This window comes from Brachyhypopomus gauderio, chromosome 5, assembly GCF_052324685.1.
Source record: "Brachyhypopomus gauderio isolate BG-103 chromosome 5, BGAUD_0.2, whole genome shotgun sequence".
Taxonomy (NCBI): Eukaryota; Metazoa; Chordata; class Actinopteri; order Gymnotiformes; family Hypopomidae; genus Brachyhypopomus; species Brachyhypopomus gauderio.
In genome coordinates this window covers 24,782,484-24,809,171 of record NC_135215.1, presented here as the reverse complement: position 1 = coordinate 24,809,171, position 26,688 = coordinate 24,782,484, and the positions used below count along the sequence as shown (strand labels likewise).

The window sequence follows — 26,688 nt, the reverse complement described above, 5'->3', positions numbered from 1 at the left end:
TGTTGATAAGGGGTCTAGTACATCAACGGGGGGGTGGGGGTGGGGGGTCACAGGGAGAACATGCAAACTCCACACAGAGCAGCTCGGACCGAGAATCGAACCCAGACCGCCTTGTTGTGAGGAGACAGTGCTGGGGCCCAGTTCAGTGATGCCTAAAAGGTTCAAACAGCGTCTGAGAGCTGTGACTGTCCCCCTAAACAGACCCGCTGGACTGTTAACTCCAATATTGTTTGTTCTTAAGACCACCACGCAGTCTTCCGTGAATCCGTTACCACGTGTGATACGTGTTTGGAAACAGGAAAGCTGGTCCGTAACTGCGTTCAGTACCGGGAGGGACAATAAAATAGTGAACATATTGTAAAACTCACATTTCGAAGAAACGGACCTGGCTAGAGCAGTACGAGACGTCCGCGCCATTCTGGCTGCAATAATTTCTCAACCATTAAATGTGTATGTACACATTTTACATACATTGCGGTAGACATGGTTAACACACCTGCACGCCGCTCGGGCTCCGGCGGAGAGGGCTGTCGGTGCACACGACCACCCCCCGGACAAGAGACCTGAATCGGCTCGTGTCAGATTCTTCGACCAAAACAGGTTTCTGTCCATTTGTAAAGACGATGCTCTCTGAAAACTCCTCTAAGGTCTGCACATGAGGATACAGAGATCCGAGGATCCCAAGCACACGTGTTAAATTACATTCCGACATTTTCACGTTTGTTTACATCCGTCTGTTTTCCTTCTACCCGCGGTAAAAGCGCTCCAATGACGGCGGTGTCTCGTCAAGGACCCGGATGTTAAAGACGTTGGTAATCGGACGCGCTCTTTGACTTAAAGGTACAGCGCTACTTACCTGCGACAGATTGTCCGGCTAGGTGAGTTACTACCACCACCTGCTGTCTAGTGACTCACCAACAGGTAAATAACAAAAAATTCTAGAAGATATACAAATGAAAAACATTTCTATTATTGTCTTTAACCTGCGCTGGACAATACTACCCCAAAATTCAACATTCACTACACAAGCCAAATGCCCATAAATAAACGAGTTTATTTTAATTAAAGATTATCTACAGAACTAATTATGAAATGTTTAAAAATACAAAAGTACTAATTTATCCAAGCATTCATTAAGCCAGAGCTCTAAAAGTCCTGAATGGTGCATTAAGTCCATGTGTCCGAGTGCAGGAAGGCCTGTGGTAAGGTTCAGTGATCCGCACACCTTCAGCACTTTCAGGAAACAGAACGATCTGCGTCCGGGTCAGACCGTGAGCAACTCGGCAGGTGGAGGTCGAAGGGGGATTTGCCCCAGGGTGAAACGTGCAGCTGTGAACTCCTTCAGCTCGTTTGCTGTGAGCTCACACTGAGGGGTGTGGAGCTCTGGGGCTCCTCCACCTACACCCATCCCACCAAAGCCAATACTGCTGCTGCCAGCAGCCACGCCAAAGATGCTGCCCCCTGCTGGAGTGGAGGATCCGAAGCCACTCCCAAACCCTGCTGCAGAGGGTGTGGGGGAGGTGAAGCTGAACCCAGCAGAAGTCTGACCCGCTGCAGGAGCGGTGAAGGAGAAGGAGGAGGCTGACGGGGTTGCGGATGGAGCAGCTGACCCGAATCCACCTGCTGATCCAAATCCAGACAGGCCGGGTTGGGTGCTGTCTGATCCAAATCCAGACAGGCCTGGTTGGGTGCTGTCTGATCCAAATCCAGACAGGCCTGGTTGGGTGCTGTCTGATCCAAATCCAGTCGCAGTGTTATGTAATCCGAATCCAGATTGGCTGGACTGGGTGCTGTGTGATCCAAATCCTGGACTGGGAAAATTGGGACTGCTCTGTACACTCGAGCCAAATCCTGAAAAACACAGTTCAGTGTGCATTAAACACAGAGCGGACATCTCACTCACAAAATGTGGAGCTCAACAAACACGGAAGCCACATCTGGTCTGACCTGGAATACCAACAAAACACAACCAGTCTTCCTTCAGCTACCTCTCAGAACCAGAATTCCTTTATGGCACCCCATAAAGACATCTGAGTAGTTCTATGAACTTTACAGACAACGATTAACGTTCACATGCACACATCGTTCACACAGCTTACCTCCTGCTCCAAAGCCAGATGAAGATGACAAACTAAACCCTGATGAAGAACCGAACAGCCCACCACCTGATGGATTCGGATTGTTCAACTCTGCTGTCTGAAAAACATGAAATAAAAACCAAATGTACACTCAAACTACAGCTTCCTGCAAAACACTATAACTTATGTAAGAAAACAATAGCTGTGTAAGCTTTTAGGTCCTCCCACGCAGTAGGGGGAAGCAGATCTCACCATGGCTGCACGTGTGGAAGGGTTCATGGCCCTGAGCTCCTGGACTCTGGCTCTCCACTGGCTGGCCAGCTGCTGAACGGAGTTAATCTGAAAACACAACAGGAGCCATTAAGGCAGGCGACAGCCTTGTGTGTGCATGTGGAAATCCCTGTGTGTGTGTGTGTGTGTGTTGGGGGGGGGGGGGGGGGGGTGGACATCCCCGTGTGTGTGTAGACAGCCCTGTGTGTGTGTGTGTGTGTGTGTGCGCGCGTGTGGGGGGGGGGGGGGGGGGGGGGGGGGGTTCCCTTTCCACCCCTACCTCTACCCCACAGGAAATGGTTATTTTACAGAATAATACTTAGGAGATTGGCAAAGATTTGCGAGGAAAATTGTAATTTCCGACTGTCCCTGAACGCAGCCCGACGCAGTAGCAGCCTACGTACTGCTCACTGACACTGTTCATTGGTTAAGTTGACACGTGGTTCTTGCTTGATCCAAAACACACCCATGGCATTAGAGTACACCATTGAGGAGATTTGCAGGTATTTACAATATTTTACCACTGTATTACCTTCCTAATGAGAGGTGGCACTTGTCATACATTTCTAAAAAGAAAAAAAAAAACATTTGTGCACATTGTGTAGTTAAATGTTGCATCGCACATTGAACCGATACAGGACGCGATTTGTTCTGTATTTTCGAAAGTGTCCAATACTCATCTCTGTCACACACACACACACACACACACACACATCACCAATAAATGTAACAATTAAGCATAAAATAAAATACAGGAAATACTAAGGCCAGCAAAATGGTGGTGGATCATCTTAGGACCCCCGGCCTGCTACTTGTTACCTGCTGTCACCATTTCCTAGCAACAGCAGTCACCGTTACAGTTATATACCGTTACATTCAGTTCTCAACCTCTTTATTGTATATTTTAAACATTCATTGCACTTTATTTTTTTTAAGTAAAAAATAAAATGTGGCCAGTCATCATTTCTATTCGAGTACCCCTGCTCTACACCTTCCATGCTTTCCCTCATCCTCCTACAGGAACTAGTTCATTTTATAATCCTCTTCATATTCAGCATCTAGCCAACAAACTTGGCAATGGCCCAGCCAATGACTTCATGCTTCATGCATTTTATTCTGACTGGTCTTATGTTTTTTCTTTTTCTTTCTCATCTTTTTCATCCCACCATAATTGTGTTAAAATAAGCAAATTAAATCCAGGTTTCTCAAACTTGTTATAGATGTTCATCATGTGATATAAATTACATATCTTTGCTTAATAATTTTCTAGTTCTTTCAGTGAAATCCATCCATCCTCATCCACTTATCTGGGTTCGTTCGTGGGGGCAGTAGCCTAAGCAAAGAGGCCCAGGTTTCTCTCTCCCCAGTCACCTCTTCCAGCTCTTCTGGGGGAATACCGAGGCGTTCCCAGGACAGCCGAGAGATATAATCTCTCCAGCGTGTCTTGGGTCTTCCTCGAGGTCTCCTCCCAGTTGGACATGCCCGGAGCAACTCACTAGGGAGGCACCCAGGTGGTATCCAGACCAGATGCCCGAACCACCTCAACTGGCTCCTCTCAACGTGAAAGAACAGTGACTCTACTCCGAGCCTCTCCCAGATGACCGTGCTCCTCACCTTATCTCCAAGGCAGAGCCCAGACACCCTGAAAACTCATTTCAGCTGCTTGTATTCACCATCTCATTCTTTCAGTCACCAACACTACGGTCTTAATTTATTTCTGATTTTTTTTCATTTCACTGAAAGAGCTTACCTATGGCCACAAGTTCTTTCAGTGAAATGAAATCCATATATACATTAAAAAACAGTGCGAGTGTAATTTTAATGTGGTTTGAATTTTGCTTACGTAGGACTCCATGTCCCCAGATGCTCTCCTGCTATAGTGCTCTAGTCTCAGCTCCTCAGGAGAGAGCTCTACAAACCCTGAAAACACAGACATACATTTACAAACACGTTTACACACCAAACCCTGCACACAGCAGTGGTGAAACACCTAGTAAAAACTCTAGTAAATACTCATTGAATGCCACAGGATTTATTCACAAATTTTGAGTGATCTAACAGACAGAAATCTTAAACACTCTGAATGTGAGACATGGGTGTAGTCCAGCTGTGAGGACACCCACCTGAGATGTAGGACACCCACCTGAGATGGAGGCTTTAAGGACAGAGTAGCTGGAGAACGGCCACTGACCAGAGGTCAGCCAAACCTCCATATCTTTCTGGATAGCATCGCTGCAAAATGGAAATCAAGTAAATGTATGGCACAACGCACCACACACACACGCGCACGAACGCACGCCTCTCCACTTACAGGTGCTTCTCATTCTCGTCTCCTGAGCCGCCTCTGCTGTCGAAATTACTCTGAGAGCTCAGGGCAGAGAACCTGTTCTGGGAAAAGCTGAAGCCGGAGGAGTTTGCTTCGCGTCCTCCTGCAGCGCGACTGCCACCTCCACCCCAATCTACCCCTCCACGTGAGGAGGTGGAGGGCTGGTTGTGGCCTCCTCCACCAGAGCGCTGGGAGGGGTTAATCCACACCCGGTTACCAAAGCCTGAACAGAGAAAGAAAGCCATCAGCTGGTCTGCACATAAAATAGACGAGTGAACCGACTCATTCAGTCAGGTGTGTTAGACACACACTTAGAGACACTTAAGGGCTCAAGTTTATGCATGACGGTGACAAACCATAAAGGCTATAACATATACACTCATGAAAAAGACCAGCCTGTAGTAAGAAGCAGGTCTTTCAGAGACATCTTGCAAAGTACAGGAGAAGCTGTCAGAGAATTAGCTAACTCGAGAAACAAACTAGCAAACTAACTAGAGAACAGGATGAACTTAATTCCAGAGCTATCTAACGTTGACTTAACTAGCAATCAGGGAACTAGGAACAGATTCTAGGTAGCTAACTAGTTCGCTGTAGCAGGATAACGCAAACAAAAACAAACTCAAGGCACTCCAGCTAGCTAACCTAGCTACAAGCGCTAACCCACCTCCTCCACCACCGCGATTAGACTGGTTTCCACGGTTGTAGTCTCCATGTCCACCGCCGCCTCTGTCTCCTCCCGGATGTTCATTCCAACATTTTTCTCCATACCGACACCTTCCTTGTAGAAAAAAATGACATACAGTCATTACACCAAAAACAACAACCCAACTTAATCAGACTTGAGATTCCTCTTCTTCGTTTTGAGACGCCACAGTAGACTGAACGCCACAAAACACACCACCCCCTGCTGTTGAAGATGAATATAACACGCAAATGCAAATAAAAGAAATGAAGTCTCAGACCAGGTTCAGTATTGCGGCTGTACTTATTGAATTAGATTAAACCACAATGGCAGACTTGACAGGCCTCCACAGGTTGTGCAGATATGTTGGGGCTCAGATGTGACTCACTGTGTTTCTGCTCTTATGATGTGGTTTATAGTCCAGTCCTGCGTTTGTCCCGCGTAACTGTCAGATTTGCATTCAATCAAATGCATCAGTATTTTTACTGTTTAATTATAGTCTGTTTTATTTCTCCAGGAGAATTTAGCAAAACGTCTGCAGTAATTTCAGCATTTATTTATGCAGTCATACCGAAGAATTGATAATCATTTAAGATCAATAAGGGAACGAGTAACCATTTCCTGTTTAATCCCTATCTTTACCCTACTCTAAACCACAATCCCAAAACAAAAGGATTATTTGTTTAATGAGCTCTCCTAAAATAAAAACGTTTGACGAAGTTAATAATTTTTCAAACGAATGTAGACGTAATATTAATTTGCTCGTCCTTTTTTTCCAATTAGAAGGCATGTTAGAAAGTAGCCAATAGACAGACTGGCGGGAAGTGTCTTAGATCTGCTTCGCATACACTCCTCCAATGCAAACCTACAGCAGCGACATGTTGTCTAGCGGACCAGTGACATCAAATAAGCAGATATCAGATCAGACACCATCGACCAATCAGAACGCGCATCAACTCACACGGCGCATGGAGTTACTTGATGGACACATAACTGCAACCAATAGAATGCGGCTAGTGTCATAAGGGGTGGGAAGTACTATTTTTCTTTCTTTTTTTATACAGGTATCCAAATTATGATATTATGAGACGGACCACAGCGGTTAAAGTTTTGTTGAGCCGAGCTGGGAAGTAAGCACGCTGCTCTGCGTAGCCTTATTTTTATTACACAAGCACAGAAGCTAAACAGGCCAAATTGGGTTGTCACTTTTGATAACTGCACGAACACAACATCTTTTCGTTGTAACTGATTGACGTTTTATGTAGCTGGACTGTGCGGAGCGAAGATGACTATTTTTGACATCAGCAGTCAGCTGATAGTAAACACAGTGGAGAAGATGAGCGACAACCTGGCGTCGCTGGTCCTGGCGACGTCTGCGCTGTCACTCACACTGGCGTACCTGTCCACGCTGGTCTTCAGACAACACCTCTCCCAGGGCCAAGGCCAGGTGAGTGGAAGCCTGTCAAGCGGACAGTAATATCTTTTTCATTCAGTTTAGGATGTTTACTCACTTAGCCACCTTGCACATACATGGATCACAATAGAATGAACGAATTTGAACTCAAAGGATTTTCCTTTTCAACAGAAATATCCTCCATACATCCCAGCACGTTTGCCATTCTTGGGTAATGCCATCGCTTTCGGGAAAAGCCCAATCGAATTTTTGGAAAATGCATATGAGAAGGTAGTACTCCATACTACCTAGTACTTATGTTTGTGATTATCTCAACTTCGCGGAGTACTCGGAACTACGGGGTACCTGCCGGTGCCCTACAAGATTATTATAACGTGGTTTTAACAGTAGTCGTTTGTTTGTGCACGTGCAGTATGGGCCGGTAGTGAGTTTCACAATGGTGGGGAAGACGTTTACTTACCTGATCGGTGGCGATGCTGCCGCGCTGTTGTTCAACAGCAAGAACGAAGATCTCAATGCGGAGGACGTGTACGCGCGACTAACTACTCCGGTGTTCGGCAAAGGGGTTGCCTACGACGTCCCAAACCCGGTAGGACACCGCTCATAATGACCATTGTTCATTTTGATGAGATGATAAAACTGATCAGTGATCATCGACATTATTGAAATTCCATTAATTGCCGGTGTTGTGCCGAATTCAGCACCCCCGACGTCAGATGCATACATCCCCTTCTCGGGGACTCACTCTCTAGAAGTGTATAGTTGGGACCAATTTATGTTGATTCCATGAGTTTCATGAATGTAACCCCAGTATAGCCAGAATAGGGGTGCATTTCTTGGCAGGTGTTCTGCCAAAAAAGAGCATCTCCTTGCATCTTTTCGTTAAAATTTTGTTGATTCTAGTTCAAAATAATTTTAGCCATAGACACAAACGGCCAGTTTTACAGATACATCACCATAAAATTAAATATAGAACGTATATGCATGTCAGTTAGAAAAAATATTATTAAACATAACAGGATGCACTGCTGTCAGGACTCCTCAGTGCATATGTTTTATAACAGACTGAAACAGGGACAGCATTCACATACAACACAGTATGTGTGGGACATAATTTCATCCAGAAAGCCATACAGCACGTAGTTCCCGAGAAGGGGATGCATCTCCCGGCAGGGGTGGTGAATTCGGCACAACACCTGCACTGCTCAAACATGCTGTAATGTGACAGATGACTGTGGTCCTGTGCATGGTGCTGAATAGAATCACCATGACTTTAACGCTGCGGTCCCGGTGCACGTGCAACGTGGGAGACGTGCCCCTTGTGAAACGTGCACCCCTGTATGTGTACAGGTGTTTTTGGAGCAGAAGAAGCTGTTGAAGACGGGGCTGAACATCGCTCACTTCAAGAAGCATGTGGAGGTCATTGAGGAGGAGACAAAGGAGTATTTCAAACGCTGGGGGGAAAGCGGGGAGAGAAGTAAGAGGATGGCGCCCCCTGTTGGAGTGTTCTTTAATCTGTAATGTTCAAGCAGACAGGTGGCGCTGTTGCTGTCTGTTTTTCCAGACACTGATCTGATTTCTCCCACTTCATTTCTTCTCTTAATTCCTCCACACATTGTCCTCCTGTCCACTCATCTCTCCTTCATCATTCATTATTCTGACTGGATTCATACTGCCTACCATCCCCTCCACCGCCCCCCTGCCCCTCTCTGCCCCCCATCCCCTCCACCGCCCCCTTCCCCTCTCTGCCCCCTCTGCCCCTCTTCACTCCTCTCTTCTCCCTCAGATCTGTTTGAGGCTTTGTCTGAGCTCATCATCCTCACGGCAAGCAGGTGTCTGCATGGCCGTGAGATTCGCAGCATGTTGGATGAGAAGGTGGCGCAGCTCTATGCTGACCTGGATGGAGGATTCACCCACGCTGCCTGGCTGCTGCCCGGATGGCTGCCCCTGCCCAGCTTCAGGTACCCACACACACCTGCCTCATGTCAGGTACCCACACACACTGCCTCACGTCAGGTACCCACACACACTCGCCTCACATCAGAAACCCGCACACACTCGCCTCAGATCAGAAACCCACACACACCCGCCTCACATGAGGTACCCACACACACACCCGCCTCTCGTCGGAAACCCGCACACACCCGCCTCACGTCGGAAACCCGCACACACCCACCTCACGTCGGAAACCCGCACACACCCACCTCACGTTGGAAACCCGCACACACCCGCCTCATGTCAGAAACAAACAGAAATTCAAGTTGTCATTAGTGTGAAATGGAAACTGTGAGATGATGGTGATTTGTGTTGTGAACTGGCAGGCGGAGGGACCGGGCTCACAGAGAACTCAAAAACATTTTCTACAAAGTGATTGAGAAACGCAGACAGTCCACAGAGAAAGAAGATGACATTCTACAGACACTCATAGATGCCACATACAAGTACGTTACGTTCATCTGAAACTCCTGCTGTTGCTGTTTCTGTTTACTCAAGCTGATAATCATTAGTGTACTGATGGTGCACCCTTGTGGTGCCTGCAGTTTTATAAAGTTTTACACACATGTGCAAGGAGGGACCTCTGTCTGAAACATCCTGAAATATTACACACACGCACACACAGCACCTGTAAATCTAAGGTAGTTGGGTTTGAATTTTATCTTTGAATAGAGCATTAACAAAACACACTACAATAGGACACAGAAATGGAAATAATGTAGACAGATACAGAATAATAATCCAGTAATTCCAGTTATCCTGGGGACTATGACCGTACCTAATATGATTTATTATTGTTTTAGTGTTGTTGTCTTTGTGCTGTAGAGATGGGCAGACACTGAATGATGATGAGATCGCAGGGATGCTGATTGGTTTGTTACTGGCTGGACAGCACACCTCATCCACCACTAGCGCCTGGCTTGGCTTCTTCCTGGCACAAGATGGCTCCCTGCAGGACCGCTGCTATAGTGAGCAGAAAACTGTCTGTGGGGAACACCTGCCTCCTCTCAGCTATGACCAGGTCAGAGAAACACCATTTCAAACACTACATTACCCACAGACACCTGCCTCCTCTCAGCTATGACCAGGTCAGAGAAACACAGTTTCAAACACTATATTAACCACAAACACTTTTAAATATTGAAGATTTTTAACGACAGCAGCACGACTGGTCTTCAGTCTCCCCAAATTCTCACATGTGACTCCTGCTACGCTCTCTTCACTGGCTTCCAGTAGCGGCATGTATCAGATATAAAACCTTGATGCTTGTTTACAAAGCCAAAAATGGACTAGCCCCTCCCTACATGATGTCCATGGTCAAAAGCCGATCCGTACAGCGAGCACTCAGAACCTCAAGCTTGGCTCGACTCGAAACTCCATGCTTAAAGTCTCATGGAAGACAAAGCTCCAGAATATTCTCCGTCCTTGCTCCAAGATGGTGGAACAATCTTCCATTAGCTGTTCGGACTGCAGAGTCTATTGCTATCTTTAAGCGTAGACTGAAGACTCACCTGTTTGTTGAGTTCTTAACAGAGCACTAACTCGGCACTTGCACCTGTTCTTAAATTGTATGTCTGTTTATGGTTATTTGTGCTTCTTGGCAAACATTTAACTTGCAAAACACTAGGTAATGACGTTGACTCCTGTAGTTTAGTAGTAGTCTGACTCAATGGTATCTTGAATTCTGGCCAATCCATACTATTACCTAGGATAAATTCTGTGATCAGATACAAAGCACTTTTTTAAGTTGCTCTGGATAAGAGGGTCTGCTAAATGCCGTAAATGTAAATACAGCAACCACAGATTAAACAGTGTTACAGTCAGCTGCTTTGGAAACCAAACCACACATACCAGAATGTAGGTTTGATGGTGATGACTGCCTTGCTGCACTGGCACAATGTGGTGTGATCTGGAACAGAAGAATTAGCAGAGTACCTTCTGAAGACCACGCAGGACTGTGAGCTGATACAGGAAGCATTTTCTGTTTTTTTTTTTTAGATGTGTGTGCAATGCCACAATCCCAGACTGACTGAAAATAATAATAATAATAATAGAATTTTATTTATAAGCGCCTTTCAAGACACACAAGGACACTTTACAAGGGAAAAAGCAACAAGAGTTTATATAAAACTAAAAAGGATTAGAATAAATCACCAACAATTTAAAATAAATTATTAAATAACTAAAAACATTAGAAAGAAGCGGCAGATGAGAAAAGAGACACACACATACACACATATACATAAACACATACACATGTGAACCTACATATTTAAGAAGGCAATACTAAAAAGGTAAGTTTTTAAAAGCTTCTTAAAAGTAGTTAGGGATGTACATGTGCGGAGGTACAGGGGGACGGAGTTCCATAACTTAGGACCAACAACACTAAATGCTCTTCTACCATACATGTTGAGTTTTGCAGTGCGTACGGATAGAAGGTGAGCATCTGCAGACCGAAGTGAGCGTGATGGTGTATATGTAGACAGTAAGCCAGAAAGGTAACAAGGAGCCAAACCATGCAGGGATTTAAAAACCAAAAGCAGTATTTTATACTGAATATGGTAATGAACCGGAAGCCAGTGCAGGTCTTTTAATATGGGGGTAATGTGTTCCCATGTCCTGGTGCGCATGAGTCTAGCTGCCGAATTCTGGACATACTGTAACTTCTTGAGGCTACTCATAGGGAGCCCAATTAAAACAGAGTTACAGTAGTTGTATAATGTTGTGTGGGTAAGTATATATTTATAAGAACCAGACAGTAACACCAGCGTGGATCTCCGTGCATGAACTGACTTTATTCTACTTTTTTCCTAGCTCGGTACATCATGAACAATCTAACTCTAGTGTGCCACCTAGTGGCGTGACATTCCATTACATCCCCCCCTTTTAGCTATTTACCATATCCCTTTTAGTTCTTCACATTAACTCTACTCATAACATTAATTCTGACAATAAGGAGTATGGTTAATGATAACAATCTAAATTGTCTCTAGACTAGAAGGGCAGGGTAGACTGCCTGACCCTTCGGGCGCTGCTGTAGGAGTTTATTCTGTCCTGTTCACAGCAGGCCACTATACTAAGTGTTACCAGTTCAGTCTTTCCGGTGGACGGGAGTCTCGCCCCGATCTGGTCACAGTTACATTAGAGCTGGGCTGCTCTGGCTCTGGAACAGGCTGGTTTGGTTCTGGAAGAGCAGTGAGCTGAGCTCGGTTTCTTCTCAGTGTGCCCATCTCTGTCTCCACGTAGTACGACCTTGGAGTCGTAGATGGTGACTGGACTGTCCCGGTGGTGGTATCGAAAAGATTTGATCCATCTTCCTCGTTCCTCCCTTCTCTCACTGCGAGTAAACGAGTTAGCTACTTGCTTCTCCGTGAGCTAGCTTACTTCGCTACAGGTGTAGTCACTGACGAGATAAAAAAAAAACTTTTTTTTTTCTGTTTCTCTGTCAACTCTATCTTCTGTCGGATACTTGTCACCAACTTCTGACACCATGTATAATGTTGTGTGGGTAAGTATATATTTATAAGAACCAGACAGTAACACCAGCGTGGATCTCCGTGCATGAACTGACTTTATTCTACTTTTTTCCTAGCTCGGTACATCATGAACAATCTAACTCTAGTGTGCCACCTAGTGGCGTGACATTCCATTACAGTAGTCAAGTCTAGAAGTAATAAAAGCATGTATAAGTGTCTCCGCCACTGAGTCAGTAAGAGAGGGGCGCAGTCTGGCGATGTTTTTAAGATGGAAAAATGCTATTTTGGTGACGTTCTTTACATGCGCATCCAGAGAGAGTGTGGAGTCTAAAATAACACCCAAATTGCGAACCTGTGCTACCGAGGATGTGACGAAACCGGGAAGAGATATAGTCTTCATGAGTGTGGAGGGTGATGAAAATAATTGTGTGGTTGCTTTTTTGGTGTTCCTGATCAAACTGCAGATGGTCTGAATATTGAATTGAGTTTGTTGTGTGTTTGGTGGACAGTGAGAATTTTGTTATTGAGTGTTTGGTGGACGTTGAGTTTGTTGTTGAGTGTTTGGTGGACAGTGAGTTGAGTTTGTTGTTGAGTGTTTGGTGGACAGTGAGTTGAGTTTGTTGTTGTGTGTTTGGTGGACAGTGAGATGAGTTTGTTGTGTGTTTGGTGGACAGTGAGATGAGTTTGTTGTTGAGTGTTTGGTGGACAGTGAGTTGAGTTTGTTGTTGTGTGTTTGGTGGACAGTGAGTTGAGTTTGTTGTTGTGTGTTTGGTGGACAGTGAGTTGAGTTTGTTGTTGAGTGTTTGGTGGACAGTGAGTTGAGTTTGTTGTTTGTTGTGTGTTCGATGGCAGGTAAAGGAGCTAACCTTGCTAGATTGCTGTCTGAAGGAGACCCTGAGACTGCGTCCACCAATCATGACCATGATGAGGATGGCCCGATCTCCTCAGGTATGACATACTGCCTCCAGGTGCACACAGCATTTTCAGCCATCAAACAAACACCTGCCTGGAAAAACAGAACTGACCATTACATTGATGGGTTTCAATGATGCAAGACCAGAGGGTTAAATCGGGCCATGTCAAAACAAGGACAACAGAAAGAGTTCAAAGTCTCCAGGTATTGGTGTCTATAGCATGGGTTTCTTCCACCTCATCTGTGATCAGTGGTGGACGAAGTACACCAATTATGTACTTGAGTAAAAGTACAGTTACATTGCATTGAATATTACTCAAGTAAAAATAAAAGTATTCACCTCAATTTTTTACTTGAGTAGAAGTACAAAAGTATCTGCCTTCAAAAATACTTAAGTACTTAAGTATTTAATACTTAGGTATTAAAAAGTAAAAACCTTTTTTTCTTAGCATCACATCAAAACCCCTAGGCCTACTCGATCAACACGTGAACAGGAAACAGTGCCTTACATTTGCCTAGCAAACACAAAACACTCAAAACTAGCCTATATTATCTTCAAGACATTCATTTCCACACTAGAACACTAGAAAGGTAGACAAGTAGACAAACCGTTTAATATGAAAACATAATTCACCACAAAACCGAACAATAATTTCAAACCGGTCACTTCAGTCCTAGCTTGGGGGACTTTTTCTGAGGTTCTACGTTGTCCACCACATGGTGGGACAGGGAAGCTAGAAGCTCTAGCACCTAGAACTAGAACTGTGTGCAGCCCAACCAACTGAACTCATAATATTAAACTTGGCCGATTAGTTAATAATAATTAATATAATAATAATAATTTTAATAATAATAATTTTAATAATTTTGCTTCGCTTCGCTCATATTTACTTGCCTTCGCCTCCCTCCTAGGAATTAATTGCGAAGTCCGCTTCGCTTGGCCAAATGCGCGTGTATGTGTCCCCGGCTTTAACGTTTGATGTGGGAGTCTCCTGTGTTAAACTGGCGCTTAGCATCTCCACAGATTACAATTTGGGTACTAGCACACTGCTTTGGATAAAAGCATCTATTAAATGTAGTGTGTTTCAATGTGATATCATTAACTGGGGTATATAAACCACCCTGTTGGTAGTACTCATCTAATGGCGAACTTACCTCGATATGTTTTTTCAAGTTTGATGGCGAGTTCATAAATGATGACAGCGATGTGTTCTTCGGAATACAGAAGGAATACACATACACTTGAAGGAATACACACATACACTTGAAGGAATACGAATTGTTTTTCTTTTTCGAGGAATTCAAACAATTGGGCTAAATAAGGCCAGGGGTGTTGGGGGAAGCCATCTGTTGCAGCCATGTCAGATCCTCAGCCATTTAGCATACAAGTCTTAATCTCTTACTGAGCGCTGATTGGTTATAGTCTGTTACATATGGACCTTTCAATATTTTATTAAGCATTGATTTAAAAATAAAAAAGGAACGAGATGTTTCTGTAAATGTAATGAAGTGAAAAGTAAAAAGTTTAGCTTTGAAATGTAGTGAAGTAAAAGTATAAAGTCTTACCAAATAAAAGTACTTTAGTAAAGTACAGATACATGGAAATGTTACTTAAGTACAGTAACAAATTACATTTACTTCATTACTTCATTGTCCACCACTGTCTGTGATCATAATAGATTGGGTTACTGTGATGAGGTCAGAGATCTGCCTCACACAATATTGCGTTCTAGAGACTGGACTTACCGGGAACACCCACCAAAGAGCTTGGGGTGGAACAGCTCCGGCCCTTATACAGGTCAGAGGGGCCCATGACTGTGTAAGGGTAGAGGGAGCTGCAGAAGAACACTCAGGATAAAAGAGAACAGGACATTAAAGTGTAGCGACTACTACTCCTCGCAGCGAATTCCCTAACAGACAGGCATTTGGCCACTCAGGGAGTTTTAGCCCTTTAAGTGACATTGGGGGAGCGGCGCCTGCGCGCGCCAGGGGAGGGGGAGAGAACAGTGCTATTGTTTGAGTTGCGTGGAATATAAAGTTTCCCTCCTCTGGATTTTCTGGATTAAGCAGTTTCTGCCTCGTTTCCCGAACCTGCTTCAAAAGTATACTTACCGGTAAAAGGTTAACAATGGACATTGGAACAAGCTACTTTTAAGACTAAAACACTGCAGTGTATGATGTACAATAATTAATGTTACTATTCCTCTGTAAGACACGCCTACCCAATATGTTGGTTTAGCCCAGGGCGGGGCCCAGGGTATTTAAGGGTGGTGTAGGCCAGAAGGAGGGAGAACAGTAAGAGAATGTGAAGTGACCTGTTGACTGAAGTTTACTAATTCTCTCATACTGCTCTCCCTGTTGTAGAAAGTGGGTGACTACACCATCCCCACCGGGCACCAGGTGTGTGTGTCGCCCACTGTGAACCACCGTCTGCAAGATGCCTGGGTGAGGAGACTAGAGTTCTGCCCCGAGCGCTTCCTGTCTGACACCCCAGCTGCCGGAGAGAAGTTTGCCTACGTGCCCTTCGGAGCAGGTGGGAGCGGATCCATAATGGGATCTTTTTCCTCTAGAGGGAGATGTTGATTGATGGAGTTACCATGAGCTAATCCTAAATCTCCACTACAAACATACCATTTGTCAAGTCTTTAATAGCAGTTAAGACATTACCGTGACTTGGCTTTAGTTTGGAAACAGCTCCAGAATGTCTGAGTAGTTAAACAGTGGGAGTCTGCTGTAGAGTATCTCACAGGAATGTGTGAACATTTATGAGAACATAAAATTAGGAATTTCAATGGCCAACTATTATCAATACATGTTACATGTCAGATATCTTACTAGACAATAAGTCGCAGAAACATTTCACCCGCAGGTCGTCACCGCTGCATCGGGGAGAACTTTGCATATGTGCAGATCAAGACGATCTGGTCGACAATGCTGCGACTGTACAAATTTGAGTTGGTGGATGACTACTTCCCCACTGTGAATTACACCACTATGATCCACACCCCAAATAATCCAGTGATCCGCTACAGGTGTCGAACGCAGCTGTAACCCCTCACACCTCTGCACAGACTCCACCCCTCACACCCTGAGTCTTTGCACAGACTCCACCCCTCACACCCTGAGTTTTTGCACAGACTCCACCCCTCACACCCTGAGTCTTTGCACAGACTCTACCCCTCACACCCTGGGATTCTGCACAGACTCCAACCCGGAATATAAGACACAGATGTGGCTTTGAAGCTGATTTCTGATGGTAGTCTGTAAGCCACTTGCTTGATCATGTTTTCCCAGCAGCCAATGTTGTCACGGCTGTCAGTGCTGTCAGTGTTTTCAGTGCTGGCAAAAGTACGTAAACTTTTAATCCAGTGCACTTACTTCTGTTCCCCTGGTTTTTGTCTTGATTGGGATTTTGAAGCCTTGAAGTCATCTGAGACATCATTGAAAATGATAATTAATGTTCCAAATGAAGAAAAATTATGTTCAGACTCTTAAAATACTTTTAATCTTGTGTTAAAACATTCTTAATGAGCTCAATGAAAATATTTTAATCTACAGTAATCATTCAGTCTATAAATGAACAATTCCGTTTAATTCAGGTAAATTTTTATGACAGTGGTAATTACATGTACCCTAGACTCCATAACAAATGCCATTAACAGGTGTGGGTGATGTTATGATGGTATTGCTACAGTGACATATGATACCACTGCAGGCTTTTCTGAGCTCATGGGGAGTGTCATCAGTGTCAGACTAAAGAGCTTTATGCTTCTTAAAACAATAAAGATTCAAAACCAAGTGTAATGTGTTTTGCAACCAGTAGTTTCAACTTTAAACAGTCACAATTCTACATTTTGTCTGTTCCAACTTGTTACGGACCTCAGAACTAAAACATGTAACCCATATTTAGTTTATATATCATGAATAGAATTGTAATATATTTTGCTGTAATGCACAAAAGGTTCTTGAAAAGATCCAAAAACATCTGGATGGTAATCCATAGAGTTTCCATAGAGATTGTGTGCACATGAGACAGGTCTTCTCACTTTTCTGTTGTCACCTGAGCAGGTCATTAATTTGTAAGTTGGTGGGGGCAGGGTCTGCATCATGTGGTTGGTGGATCAGTTACCACGTCATCCCTCACAGAGCTTCTCTGTCTCACTTTACATGTAGATTATCACCGATCACCTTTTTTTTAAAATGCATACCATGGAGTTCACCAAGACGGAGCATTCACATAAAGATTGTCAGTTATTGGATTGAAAAGAAAGGGATGTGGGACTTGGGAGTGTTGATCTTTGAATGTGTAAGGTGAGTTTGGTCTTAGCAGGATATTACTGAGAGACATTAAGTAAAACATCAACAACTGGAGTTTTGCTTCAGTGATATGATGACAAACTGGTAAATGCGAGTTTTTAAGAGAAGCTGCTCTCCTGCTTTGACAGGAGAACTGGTGTACATTAAAACAACTTTACTTGGTCTGGGTGTGTGGAGAGTAATGGTGTCATTGCACTGCTGTGGCCAGTGAAGGCAGCGAAGTATCAGCTAAATCAGACTAGACATTCAGCAGTTTGTGATGTTTACAATTCACTGTTTATGAGGAATTGTTATGAAGACTTAAATTCTGTCTGCACTGAGTCAGTGTTACAGACGTACTTCTGCCTAGACCAAATTACATGTTAAAATTCAGTAAACTAAAAGTTGTCATTTTGAAAGGGCCACTGTAGTTTACTATTTAGCGACAACAGTGCATAAGTATTTTTACATTTAAGAAACAAAGTCTTTGCAATTCAGCAAAGAACCATTTATGAAATAAAAAATTGTAGCATACTTAAATGATGCCACTATCTCTACTACAAGTTATCTGTTTTTATCTTTTTTTGTAACCACGTAATGGAATAACAAAGTGTCCAGTGTTGTGTGATTAGTGCTGGTGTTTCTGATTCTTAGATGTAGGAGGGATAATATCCTCAAATATGGAATGTTGTTTTTTGTCCTCTCTGGAGTGATAAATTATTTAATATTTTGCATATTCCTCTATAGAGAGTAATATTTATCAAATATCCTATACAAAACCAACTTTAATTAAGTATCTGTCTGAAATACACACTATGATAACAGCCAGTATATGTTATACTGTACAAAATACTGTATATGTGGCCAAAATTGAGAGAGTGCTAGTTTTCTCTGCTCGCTGTCAGCTGTTTTATCTGTCCTACCTCTATCTCCTAACTTACGGTCAAAGGACACTTATGTTTCTACAAAAAGGTTCAACATTTAAATTGAGAAAAAAAAAAAACTAGCTCTAGCTTCCTAGTGTCATAGTGAGCTGCTCTCACAAACCAGTGGAGATGGCCACACACACACACACACACACACACACACACACACACTGCAACGCACCTGTTTCTAGTTTATCTAGTAATCGTCACCTGTTTCTAGTTTAGTCCCCTGGTTAGTCCTGTATTTAAACACTGTTTGGTCTTCTCTGTGTTGGTCATTGTTCGTAAGTCTTTGTGCAGAACTTCTGATATTTTGATGGAAATGCTGTTTCTTTGTCCTGTGTCTTTATTTAATGATTTGCATATCTGTTAGATGTTCATGTTTTTTGCTTTTCATATTGTTTGGTTTGTATGTGTTATATGTTTGTAGTGTTTTTGTTTGATCAAGTCTTGTTTGTCTTGACCTTCCAGCGTGTTCCCTGCTAACAAAAAAACACCCCGAGGATGTCCCACGTTATAAAAAACCTCAAATAAGAACGTCCCCGGGACGTTCGCTGTTTGCTGGGTTCCTGCCTTTGTTTGTTTTTTTTTCAAAGAATATTCCTATTCTGCATGTTTGTAAACTAAGGATGCCACCACGCTTGCCCCCTGTTCTTCATACCTAGAAAGTATTCATGAGGTTTTATGTTTTTTCTTCATTGCAAGTTTTATTTCTATAGCACCTTTCATGCACACTGGAGATTCAAATTGCTGCACACAAGAAAAGAAAGAAGCTTATTATGACCTGAAGTCTATCACCTTGGGAAGGTCATTGCCAAAACGTTAATTAAATACTGAATTTAAAAAAGTCAAACAGAAATTACAATAAGAATTAAAGAAGATAAATATAAAGAAAATAAATGGAAATAATGCTACAACTTACCTACAGTATAAAACAATATCTAACCAAAACCTGCCCAAATAAGTATGTTTTTATCTTTGATTTAAAAACATCCAGCACTGGAGCTCTTCTAATATCTTCAAATCCTGTATTGTACTGGTAGCCAATGTAAGAACTTAAGACGGGTGTGATGTGATCATTTCTTTTGCTCCTAGTAAGAATTCTAGCAGCTGCATTTTGAATAGATTGTAGGTGTTTCACTGTCTTTTTTGCTGTTAGGAGGCCATTACAGTAATAAACTAGAGACAAAAGCATGGATGACTTTCTCAAGAAATCTCTGATCTTATTGATGTTCTTAAGATGATGAAAACGCTGACTTCTCATGTCCTAGTAGGCAGCTAGTCTGTGCCTTTCATTACTATTACCAAATATAATAATCTCTGTTTTATCTTTATTCAACTGTAGAAGGTTTTGACCCATCCAGTTTGTGATGTGCTCAAGGCACTAGCAGAGAGTTACAGGGGCTGTAGTTGTCTGGTGAAAGGGCTCAGTAGATCTGAGTGTTGTCTGTGTAGCTATGGTCCGATAGCCAAGAGTTTATACATGGAAGCATGAATAAATTAAATAGGAGTGGCCCAAGAATTGAAACCTTTTGGAACACCACAAGTCACTGGCACTCTTTCAGAAATCATATTTTCTACTTCAACAAAATAATTTCTGCCTGCAGAACTAAACCATTTTAGGACTGTTCCTGAGAGACCAACCCACTTCTCAAGTCTATCTATAAAAATGTTATCATCTACAGCAGGGATGTCAGTCAAATACACAGAGGGCCAAAAAACCAAATTTGCTACAAGCCGAGGGCCGGACTGGTTCAATTTTTATTAAAACATATTGAAATGATTGCACATAGCGTATTGAACCAAGACCTAACACAATGTATATTATTTAATGCTTAAATGAATAAAGCAATATTTTCTTATGAATCTGTTAGTAATTTTAAGTGAAAACATTTTTCAACAAGCAAACAGATAAAAACAAACTTCCTTCAAAGAAAACATGTTCTGTACATTAAATGAATAAAGTAATAAAGGTTTGAAAAGTGCTGAAATTTAGGCTAAAGTACTGGAAAATGCTTGAAATTGTAACTACTTTGTTTCACAACAAATATTTATCTGACTGAACAGTTCTCTTGTATTACGTTAATAAATACGAGCCTCTTGTAACTCCAGGACGAAACATGAGAGAACGTGAAGACGTTAAGATTGGGCGTTTTGAAAATAAACAACCATTAAATAATGTAAATAAAAAGCAAATTATTTCGAATCATTTCGAATATATGTATAAATATTTAACTTTATTAAGTTTACCGTGCTGGTGCGCAAAGTTACAAAATTCGAGAGGTGCACGACCTCGCGAATCGACAGCGCGCGATGCCCTCGCGCACGGGCAGAGCCACTGCGATTACATAATTTTTGCAGAGCGGACACTTGCCGCTTGTGTGCACTGCAGTGACTTCGTGGGCTACCGTTGCATTGTGGGGAATGTAGTGTTTGTGCGTGCAAAACACCAGCGGGCGGCTGTGGCCTGCGGGCCGGTTCTAGTAGTAATTAAATATCATCCAGGGGGCCATAGATAATTAATTCGCGGGCCGGATCTGGCCCACGGGCCTTGACTTTGACATATGTGATCTACAGTATCAAAGGCTGCACTAAGGTCAAGCAGTACTAGAACAGACAGCTTCCCTGGATACATTCAGACAAATATAATGAATTGCCTTAATTAGTGCTGTGAGCAGGTTGAAAGTCTAGCTGAAATTTGTCTTGACAGCCACATGCAGGTAAGAAATCAGTAAGTTGCTTGAAAACGATTTTCTCTTTTCCCAGTAAATGGTAGATTTGAGATGGAGCTGTTTTTATTTTTAAGAGGCTTCCCCACTGCAGTTTTTAGTGTATTAAAACACATGATAAGAATGAAGGTACATGGTCCTTGATAGTTGCTAGATCAGGGGTGCCCATTACGTCGGGAATGTGGGTAGATCGCATGACATTAAAAAGTAGTGGATGAATGACAGGCTATCGTCCATCTGCACTGACGGTTGTATATATCCACCGCCCTGGTAACAATTTACGTTCGTCATACTCAAGGCAAGGTAGATCTTTCTGACTTGGTCATCTTATAAGTAGCTCGCAAGCTGAAAACTTAAAACTTGTGGGCACCCCTGTGCTAGATGATCGATTAGATTGACCAATCTTCCAATGCCATGATAGACATACACACATACACAGGAGTTTCCTGCAGATGTTAAAGGACCGCAGCCTCCTCAGGAAGTACAGACTGTTCTATTGCTCTGCCCCTTGCTCTGCCAAGGCAGAGGTACTTGTAGGAATCTGCAGGCTTCACTTTGATACCCTCAATCAGAACTGTTCATGACTTTGGTCAGGACCTCCTAAAGTCGATGACCATCCCCATGGTCTTCGTGGTGTTGAGCTGCAGATGGTTCCTGTTACACCAGGCCCCTGTACTCCTCCTCTCCCTCATCCCTGAAACACCCCATAATGACTGTGTCAACTGTAGATGACTTGTAGCAGAAGTCCGTGGTGTACAGGGTGTGGTGTACACCAACACCTGCTCTGTATGCGACTTGCAGACAGTCCTGGAAATGTTGCACCTGGAATCCGAGTAAACTGAGGAAGAGCCATTCCAGGGTCTTCATCAGATGTGACGTGAGTGCCACCCATTGGCACTCTCAGCAGTGAATCCCAGTAGGTCCAGGTTAACATGTGGTCCAAACTGCTCTGACGGTAAATGTGCTGGTTGAGGAAAAAAACACCATAGATAATGAGAAATGTCCAGTATCAGTATCGGTTCCTAAGATGAAGTTAAGAAGCATCTTAGTAGCATCACCTGGACAAGACTCAAGCTGTTTCAGATAAAACGTATTTCTATATAACCTTTAACAAAAATCAAAATGCTTTTAACTGAATGTATCATTCATGTTGTACACAATGTACATGCTAGTAATAGAATTCTGTTATTTGTTTAAGGCTTCAGTGTTGAGGAACTGTTTGCTCCAATTGTCGTCACACAAATCTAGACAAATCTACTCAAATCTTCTCAAATCTGTGCCATTCCTGGAAGGCCACCAACACAGCCACACTTTTCTGAACCCAAAGTTCCAAGAGTTCATGGTAAGTTGTAAGTTGTAATGGAAAAAACGATACTTCTTACACCAGTAATTCCCTTGAATCTACCACCTGCTTTATTATTTCAAGTTCCTTTATTTAAATCCCTTTGAATTAAATGTGTTATGTTCCTAAATACATAGATACAATTTTGGGGCTTGTGAGTCAGTGAACCCTTTGTGGCTTTATAGAGTGAAGAGTTGAGTCAGGTGTTTTAGAGTAAACAGTTGAGTTGAGTCTGGTGTTTTAGAGCAGGAAAGACCTGAACGAGTTCAGTTATCTATGTAGGATGCTTTCCTCCAGAATCTTAGCTGGTCTCACCTGCCAGGGCAAACACAAAAGGTCATATAAAGTCTGTCCATATAAAGCTGAAACAGTTCCAAACAGCAACCATGACCACTGTTCATCTAAAATGTTCAATGTGAAACTTTCTGAAGGATGATGGGACTTGTGTTTTATTCCTCTCTTCCCTGAAGAATAAAGCATGATGCACAGACCTCTTCTGGGACGCTTCCACCACTTCTACTTGGTCCTCGTCCTGCTGCTATGCTCTGTTGGTTTATTCTGTTTATACTTCAAGTCAGGCATCTACTGGCTGCCGTGCCCTGAAGCTGCAGACTCGCCCAGTGTCTGCACAGACGTGTGCCTCGCCATATTCAGGAGGGAGTCTGCCACTCACCTTCTAAACAGCAACTGCACTCTTAACTACAGTGCCTGGAAACAACAGAAAAAGGTCAGAAAAGCATCACGTACAATATCAAATAGCAGCAGCAATGGCACACCGGTCACAAATATTATTGTCCTAATCTGGACGTGGCCTTTTGCTGAACGGTTTGATGTGAGCACATGTGATCTGCTGTTTGGGATCAAAGACTGTTATATAACAGATAACGCCAGATATTTTGAAAAGGCACATGCGGTTATGTTTCATCACAATGACATTTTGGGAGATTTACCACACCTACTGCAACTGTCACGACCATCACTGCAGAAATGGGTGTGGATGAACATGGAGTCTCCAGTTAATTCACTGCAACTACCTGGTCTAGATAATCTATTCAATCTGACATCAAACTATCGGAGAGACTCAGATGTCTGGGTCCCATACGGGTGGATTGTAGAGGCGTCTGATGAAAACAAAGACTTTCAATTACCAAAAAAAGACAAGCTAGTCTGCTGGTTTGTCAATAACTGGGACGAACGTTTGTTGCGTGTGAAATACTTCAATGAATTTAGCAAACACATAAAGATAGAGACTTATGGTGGACACTTTCACAGGTATCTCAGCAAGCAAGATTATTTTAAAATAATGTCTGTCTGTAAGTTCTATTTGTCCTTTGAGAACTCTATCTACAAAGACTACATCACAGAAAAGCTGTTTAACCCGTTGACATGTGGCACAGTACCTGTAGTTCTTGGCCCACCCAGGAAGAACTATGAGGAATTTGTACCTGGAGATTCCTTCATCCATGTGGACGATTTCACATCCCCTCAAGAACTGGCAGAACACCTTAAATTACTGGACCAGAACCAGGAGATGTATGAACAGTACTTCACCTGGAGAAAACACTTCACTGCTAAGGTTTCTTATTTTGGTCTGGAGCATGCATGTCGGATTTGTGATTATTTAAGAAAACACCAAAATTACAGAGTATTTAACAACCTTAATAAATGGTACTGGGGCTAGCTGGGTATGATATGAAAAAGAGGAGCAATCACTATTTAAAGGATTAATGTGGAGAAATTAGGAAATATTATTTCCTAATTTCCTATAACTAGTGTGGATATTAAAAATTAAATAAAATGATTAAAATGGACAAACCACATTAGCCCCACGTGATTACGAGACAAGTCACAGGTGAGACAGATTATCACACGACATAACCCTAACCACGAGAAACCACAGACGCAGACGATGCACGTGGACTACGTAAACACACGCCCAAAAGGGAGGGGCCGGGGTCCTCAACGTGACAGAACCTTTCTTAAATGATTCTCATAATTCTCCATAAATATTATTTGATATGTAATTCCACCTGAACATGGCTTGTTATACTGTGCTCTAAGAATATGCTGCTACACCGTTATCTGTGTGAATGACAAGCAATAGAAATAACAGAATCTGTGTATTGGAGAAATGTGTAAAAGCATGAACATGCAGTCTTCTCTTTTTAATAAATGTGTAAAGGTTTGTCACTGTTTTTTTGCATATGAATAATCAAGGCATGTAAGTGAATCCTAGATAGCCCTCAGGGAGAGGAAAAACTGAGGTAGACATTTGTGTTACACATGTGATGTAATTATAGCTGACTTCAGGCATGTAAAGAGGATTTTGGGTGTAGGTGGGTGTGGATGTGGGTGAAGTGTGATGTGTCAAGAGGATTTTGGGTGTGTGCGAAACATGAATAGGATTTGTTTCCTATGTAATATGATTGTGGTGAGGAGCGTTGTCAGTAGTGTAAGTGATACCTCCAGAATCCTTGAGTCAATGTGCACTCAACTGTCATTTAACACCAACAGATAGGGCTACACTGTAGACCAGAGAAATACTGCAGTCATTTAACACCAACAGATACACTTTAGACTAGATACACTACTGGTCAGTTTGTGTCTGTTTCACTGAGTGTCAAAATGTGTGTGTAACCCAGGTTATAAACCAGGATACAATATTTTAATTTGAAAGCTGTTAATAAATATTCTAATTTAATTAAGAAATAGTTTTCCAGATATGAATACAGAAATGACAAAAAATATGTTTTTTTAATTTATTTTGTAAATTTTCCATTGGTTAATGTAAGGGGGTGTTGCGAGTCTTGGTCACTAGGTGTCAGTATTCGCGTTATGCAAATTGTTTGTATTTGTGGCTGCGCCTCGAAGAAGACAGTGTTTTATGCTTCTTTGAAGGTGAGACATGTGGCCGGTGTTCTGTTTTTAATGGAGGTTAACCTGTTCTATTCATGCTTGATAAGACAACTGTCTATGCAATTACTTTATTTCTGTAGTTCTATTTTTTTGTTTCTTTGTTTGTAAATGAGAGCTGGTGAGCGTACAGTTGGGGAGTACCGAGGTAATGGAGTTTTGTTTTAATGCAAGAGAATGGTGAACGAATGCGCTCATTGATTGTGAGTTAAGAGTAGGGATAATTTGGTTAAGAGAGTGTTTTATGCTTCTTTGAAGGAACTGCTTGTACTGCGAATAAACACCACCACCAACTGATTGCACCACATTTCCACGCTTCCTGGTTTTCCTTCCATAACACCAAAAACAAATCACAACGCAGAGCCCAACTGGAGAGCCGTGTCGGAGACGAAGAAGGGTTACATCTTTGGTGCCGTGACCCGGATGTGGTGAGAGGATCGGTGTGGATGCATCCTTCGCAGTCAGCATTGTCTTTAATGGACTGAGTCCCTTCTGTTTTTTTTATTTTTTATTTTATTCTTGTTGGTTTTCACTCATAGCTCAGTAAAATTATTTAGTTAAGGGTGTGGACTGTATTATATTGTGACACTATTCTTCGGCCGTCTAAAGAAGTTCATTGTTAGTTGAAAGTGAGGTCTAAGTAATAGTAAATAAATAATAATAATAATAAATAAATTTATTATATATATTTATTTCCATATTTAGGGTATATCTATAGGGTGCCTCTATCAAAATATATCAATGCAGGTCCCATCAAGTGGAAGCCCATCCAGGCTAGTTCCCATCAGCTAGCCCCTGCCAAATACCCCCTGGTTGTCATTAGACCCAGCCAAGGTCCCCCACAGCCATGGTCGTCAGGGGTTTGACTCTGTAGTAATGGAGTTAGACATGGAGGGAGATGGCACAACCACCTTACCACAGTCGGTGAGACCAAAACAGACATGGGGCCTGCCACCAAATTTAGCAAACCCACATGGTCAGGCAGGTCTTGGGTTGACACCCTCTCATTATGTTGCTGTCCCTGTGTCCCCACACCCAGCTCCTCCCCTGAGCCACCCGGATTTAAACAGCCTCCATGCACAGCAGTCTCAGTACACCCCTAAAAATGAGTCTCCAGCAGCACCACCTGGTCTCATGAGTATGCCAGTTGCAGCACCATTCGCATCCCAGTATGGTTTCACACAGACGCATCAGGTAAAGGGTGTACAGGTGTTTAGTGGCCATGTAGACAGTAGGGTCCTAATACATGATTGGATAAGAAATGTACAGTACTTGCTAGATGCTGGTGGTCTTTCCCCTCATTTTGCCTTTGCAACCGTTGTACGACA

The 26,688-nt window shown here is 42.7% G+C and overlaps 4 protein-coding genes across 16 annotated transcripts in view; 2 read left to right on the top strand and 2 right to left on the bottom strand.

The window, feature by feature from the left end:
* tert (telomerase reverse transcriptase) overlaps positions 1-800 on the bottom strand; it is a 28,463-nt gene extending 27,663 nt beyond the window's left edge. For 10 of the 12 annotated variants that reach the window (XM_077006657.1, XM_077006662.1, XM_077006664.1 and 7 more), the window contains exon 1: positions 497-800. In XM_077006657.1, the coding sequence (XP_076862772.1) occupies positions 497-712 (216 nt within the window). In that variant the 5' untranslated portion in view covers positions 713-800. Of the gene's footprint in view, positions 1-368 lie in introns of all 12 variants that reach the window. The other 2 variants (XM_077006666.1, XM_077006669.1) reach the window with 2 other exon arrangements.
* Positions 801-1,034: 234 nt separating this feature from the next.
* nup42 (nucleoporin 42) lies at positions 1,035-5,575 on the bottom strand. Its single transcript, XM_077006655.1, has 7 exons — positions 5,339-5,575; positions 4,660-4,897; positions 4,492-4,580; positions 4,192-4,268; positions 2,331-2,417; positions 2,100-2,196; positions 1,035-1,851 (listed from the first exon to the last, which is right to left on the bottom strand). The coding sequence occupies exons 1-7, from the start codon at positions 5,478-5,480 to the stop codon at positions 1,265-1,267; spliced, it is 1,317 nt and encodes a 438-aa protein (XP_076862770.1). The 5' UTR covers positions 5,481-5,575; the 3' UTR covers positions 1,035-1,264.
* Positions 5,576-6,402: 827 nt separating this feature from the next.
* On the top strand, positions 6,403-16,953 carry cyp51 (cytochrome P450, family 51). Of its 2 annotated transcripts, XM_077006653.1 has the most exons (11): positions 6,403-6,486; positions 6,622-6,803; positions 6,942-7,040; positions 7,183-7,359; positions 8,121-8,247; positions 8,557-8,731; positions 9,092-9,211; positions 9,591-9,786; positions 13,094-13,189; positions 15,519-15,687; positions 16,024-16,953. In XM_077006653.1, the coding sequence occupies exons 2-11, from the start codon at positions 6,642-6,644 to the stop codon at positions 16,203-16,205; spliced, it is 1,503 nt and encodes a 500-aa protein (XP_076862768.1). In that variant the 5' UTR covers positions 6,403-6,486; positions 6,622-6,641; the 3' UTR covers positions 16,206-16,953. The 2 variants fall into 2 exon arrangements, with proteins under 2 accessions (XP_076862768.1, XP_076862767.1); XM_077006652.1 differs by having other exon boundaries at positions 6,417-6,803.
* A 133-nt stretch (positions 16,954-17,086) lies between these two features.
* LOC143514902 (4-galactosyl-N-acetylglucosaminide 3-alpha-L-fucosyltransferase 9-like) lies at positions 17,087-24,632 on the top strand. Its single transcript, XM_077006654.1, has 3 exons — positions 17,087-17,465; positions 22,304-22,447; positions 22,918-24,632. Exon 3 carries the CDS (start codon positions 22,926-22,928, stop codon positions 24,126-24,128), a length of 1,203 nt encoding a protein of 400 aa, XP_076862769.1. The 5' UTR covers positions 17,087-17,465; positions 22,304-22,447; positions 22,918-22,925; the 3' UTR covers positions 24,129-24,632.
* The last annotated feature ends 2,056 nt before the right edge of the window (positions 24,633-26,688 follow it).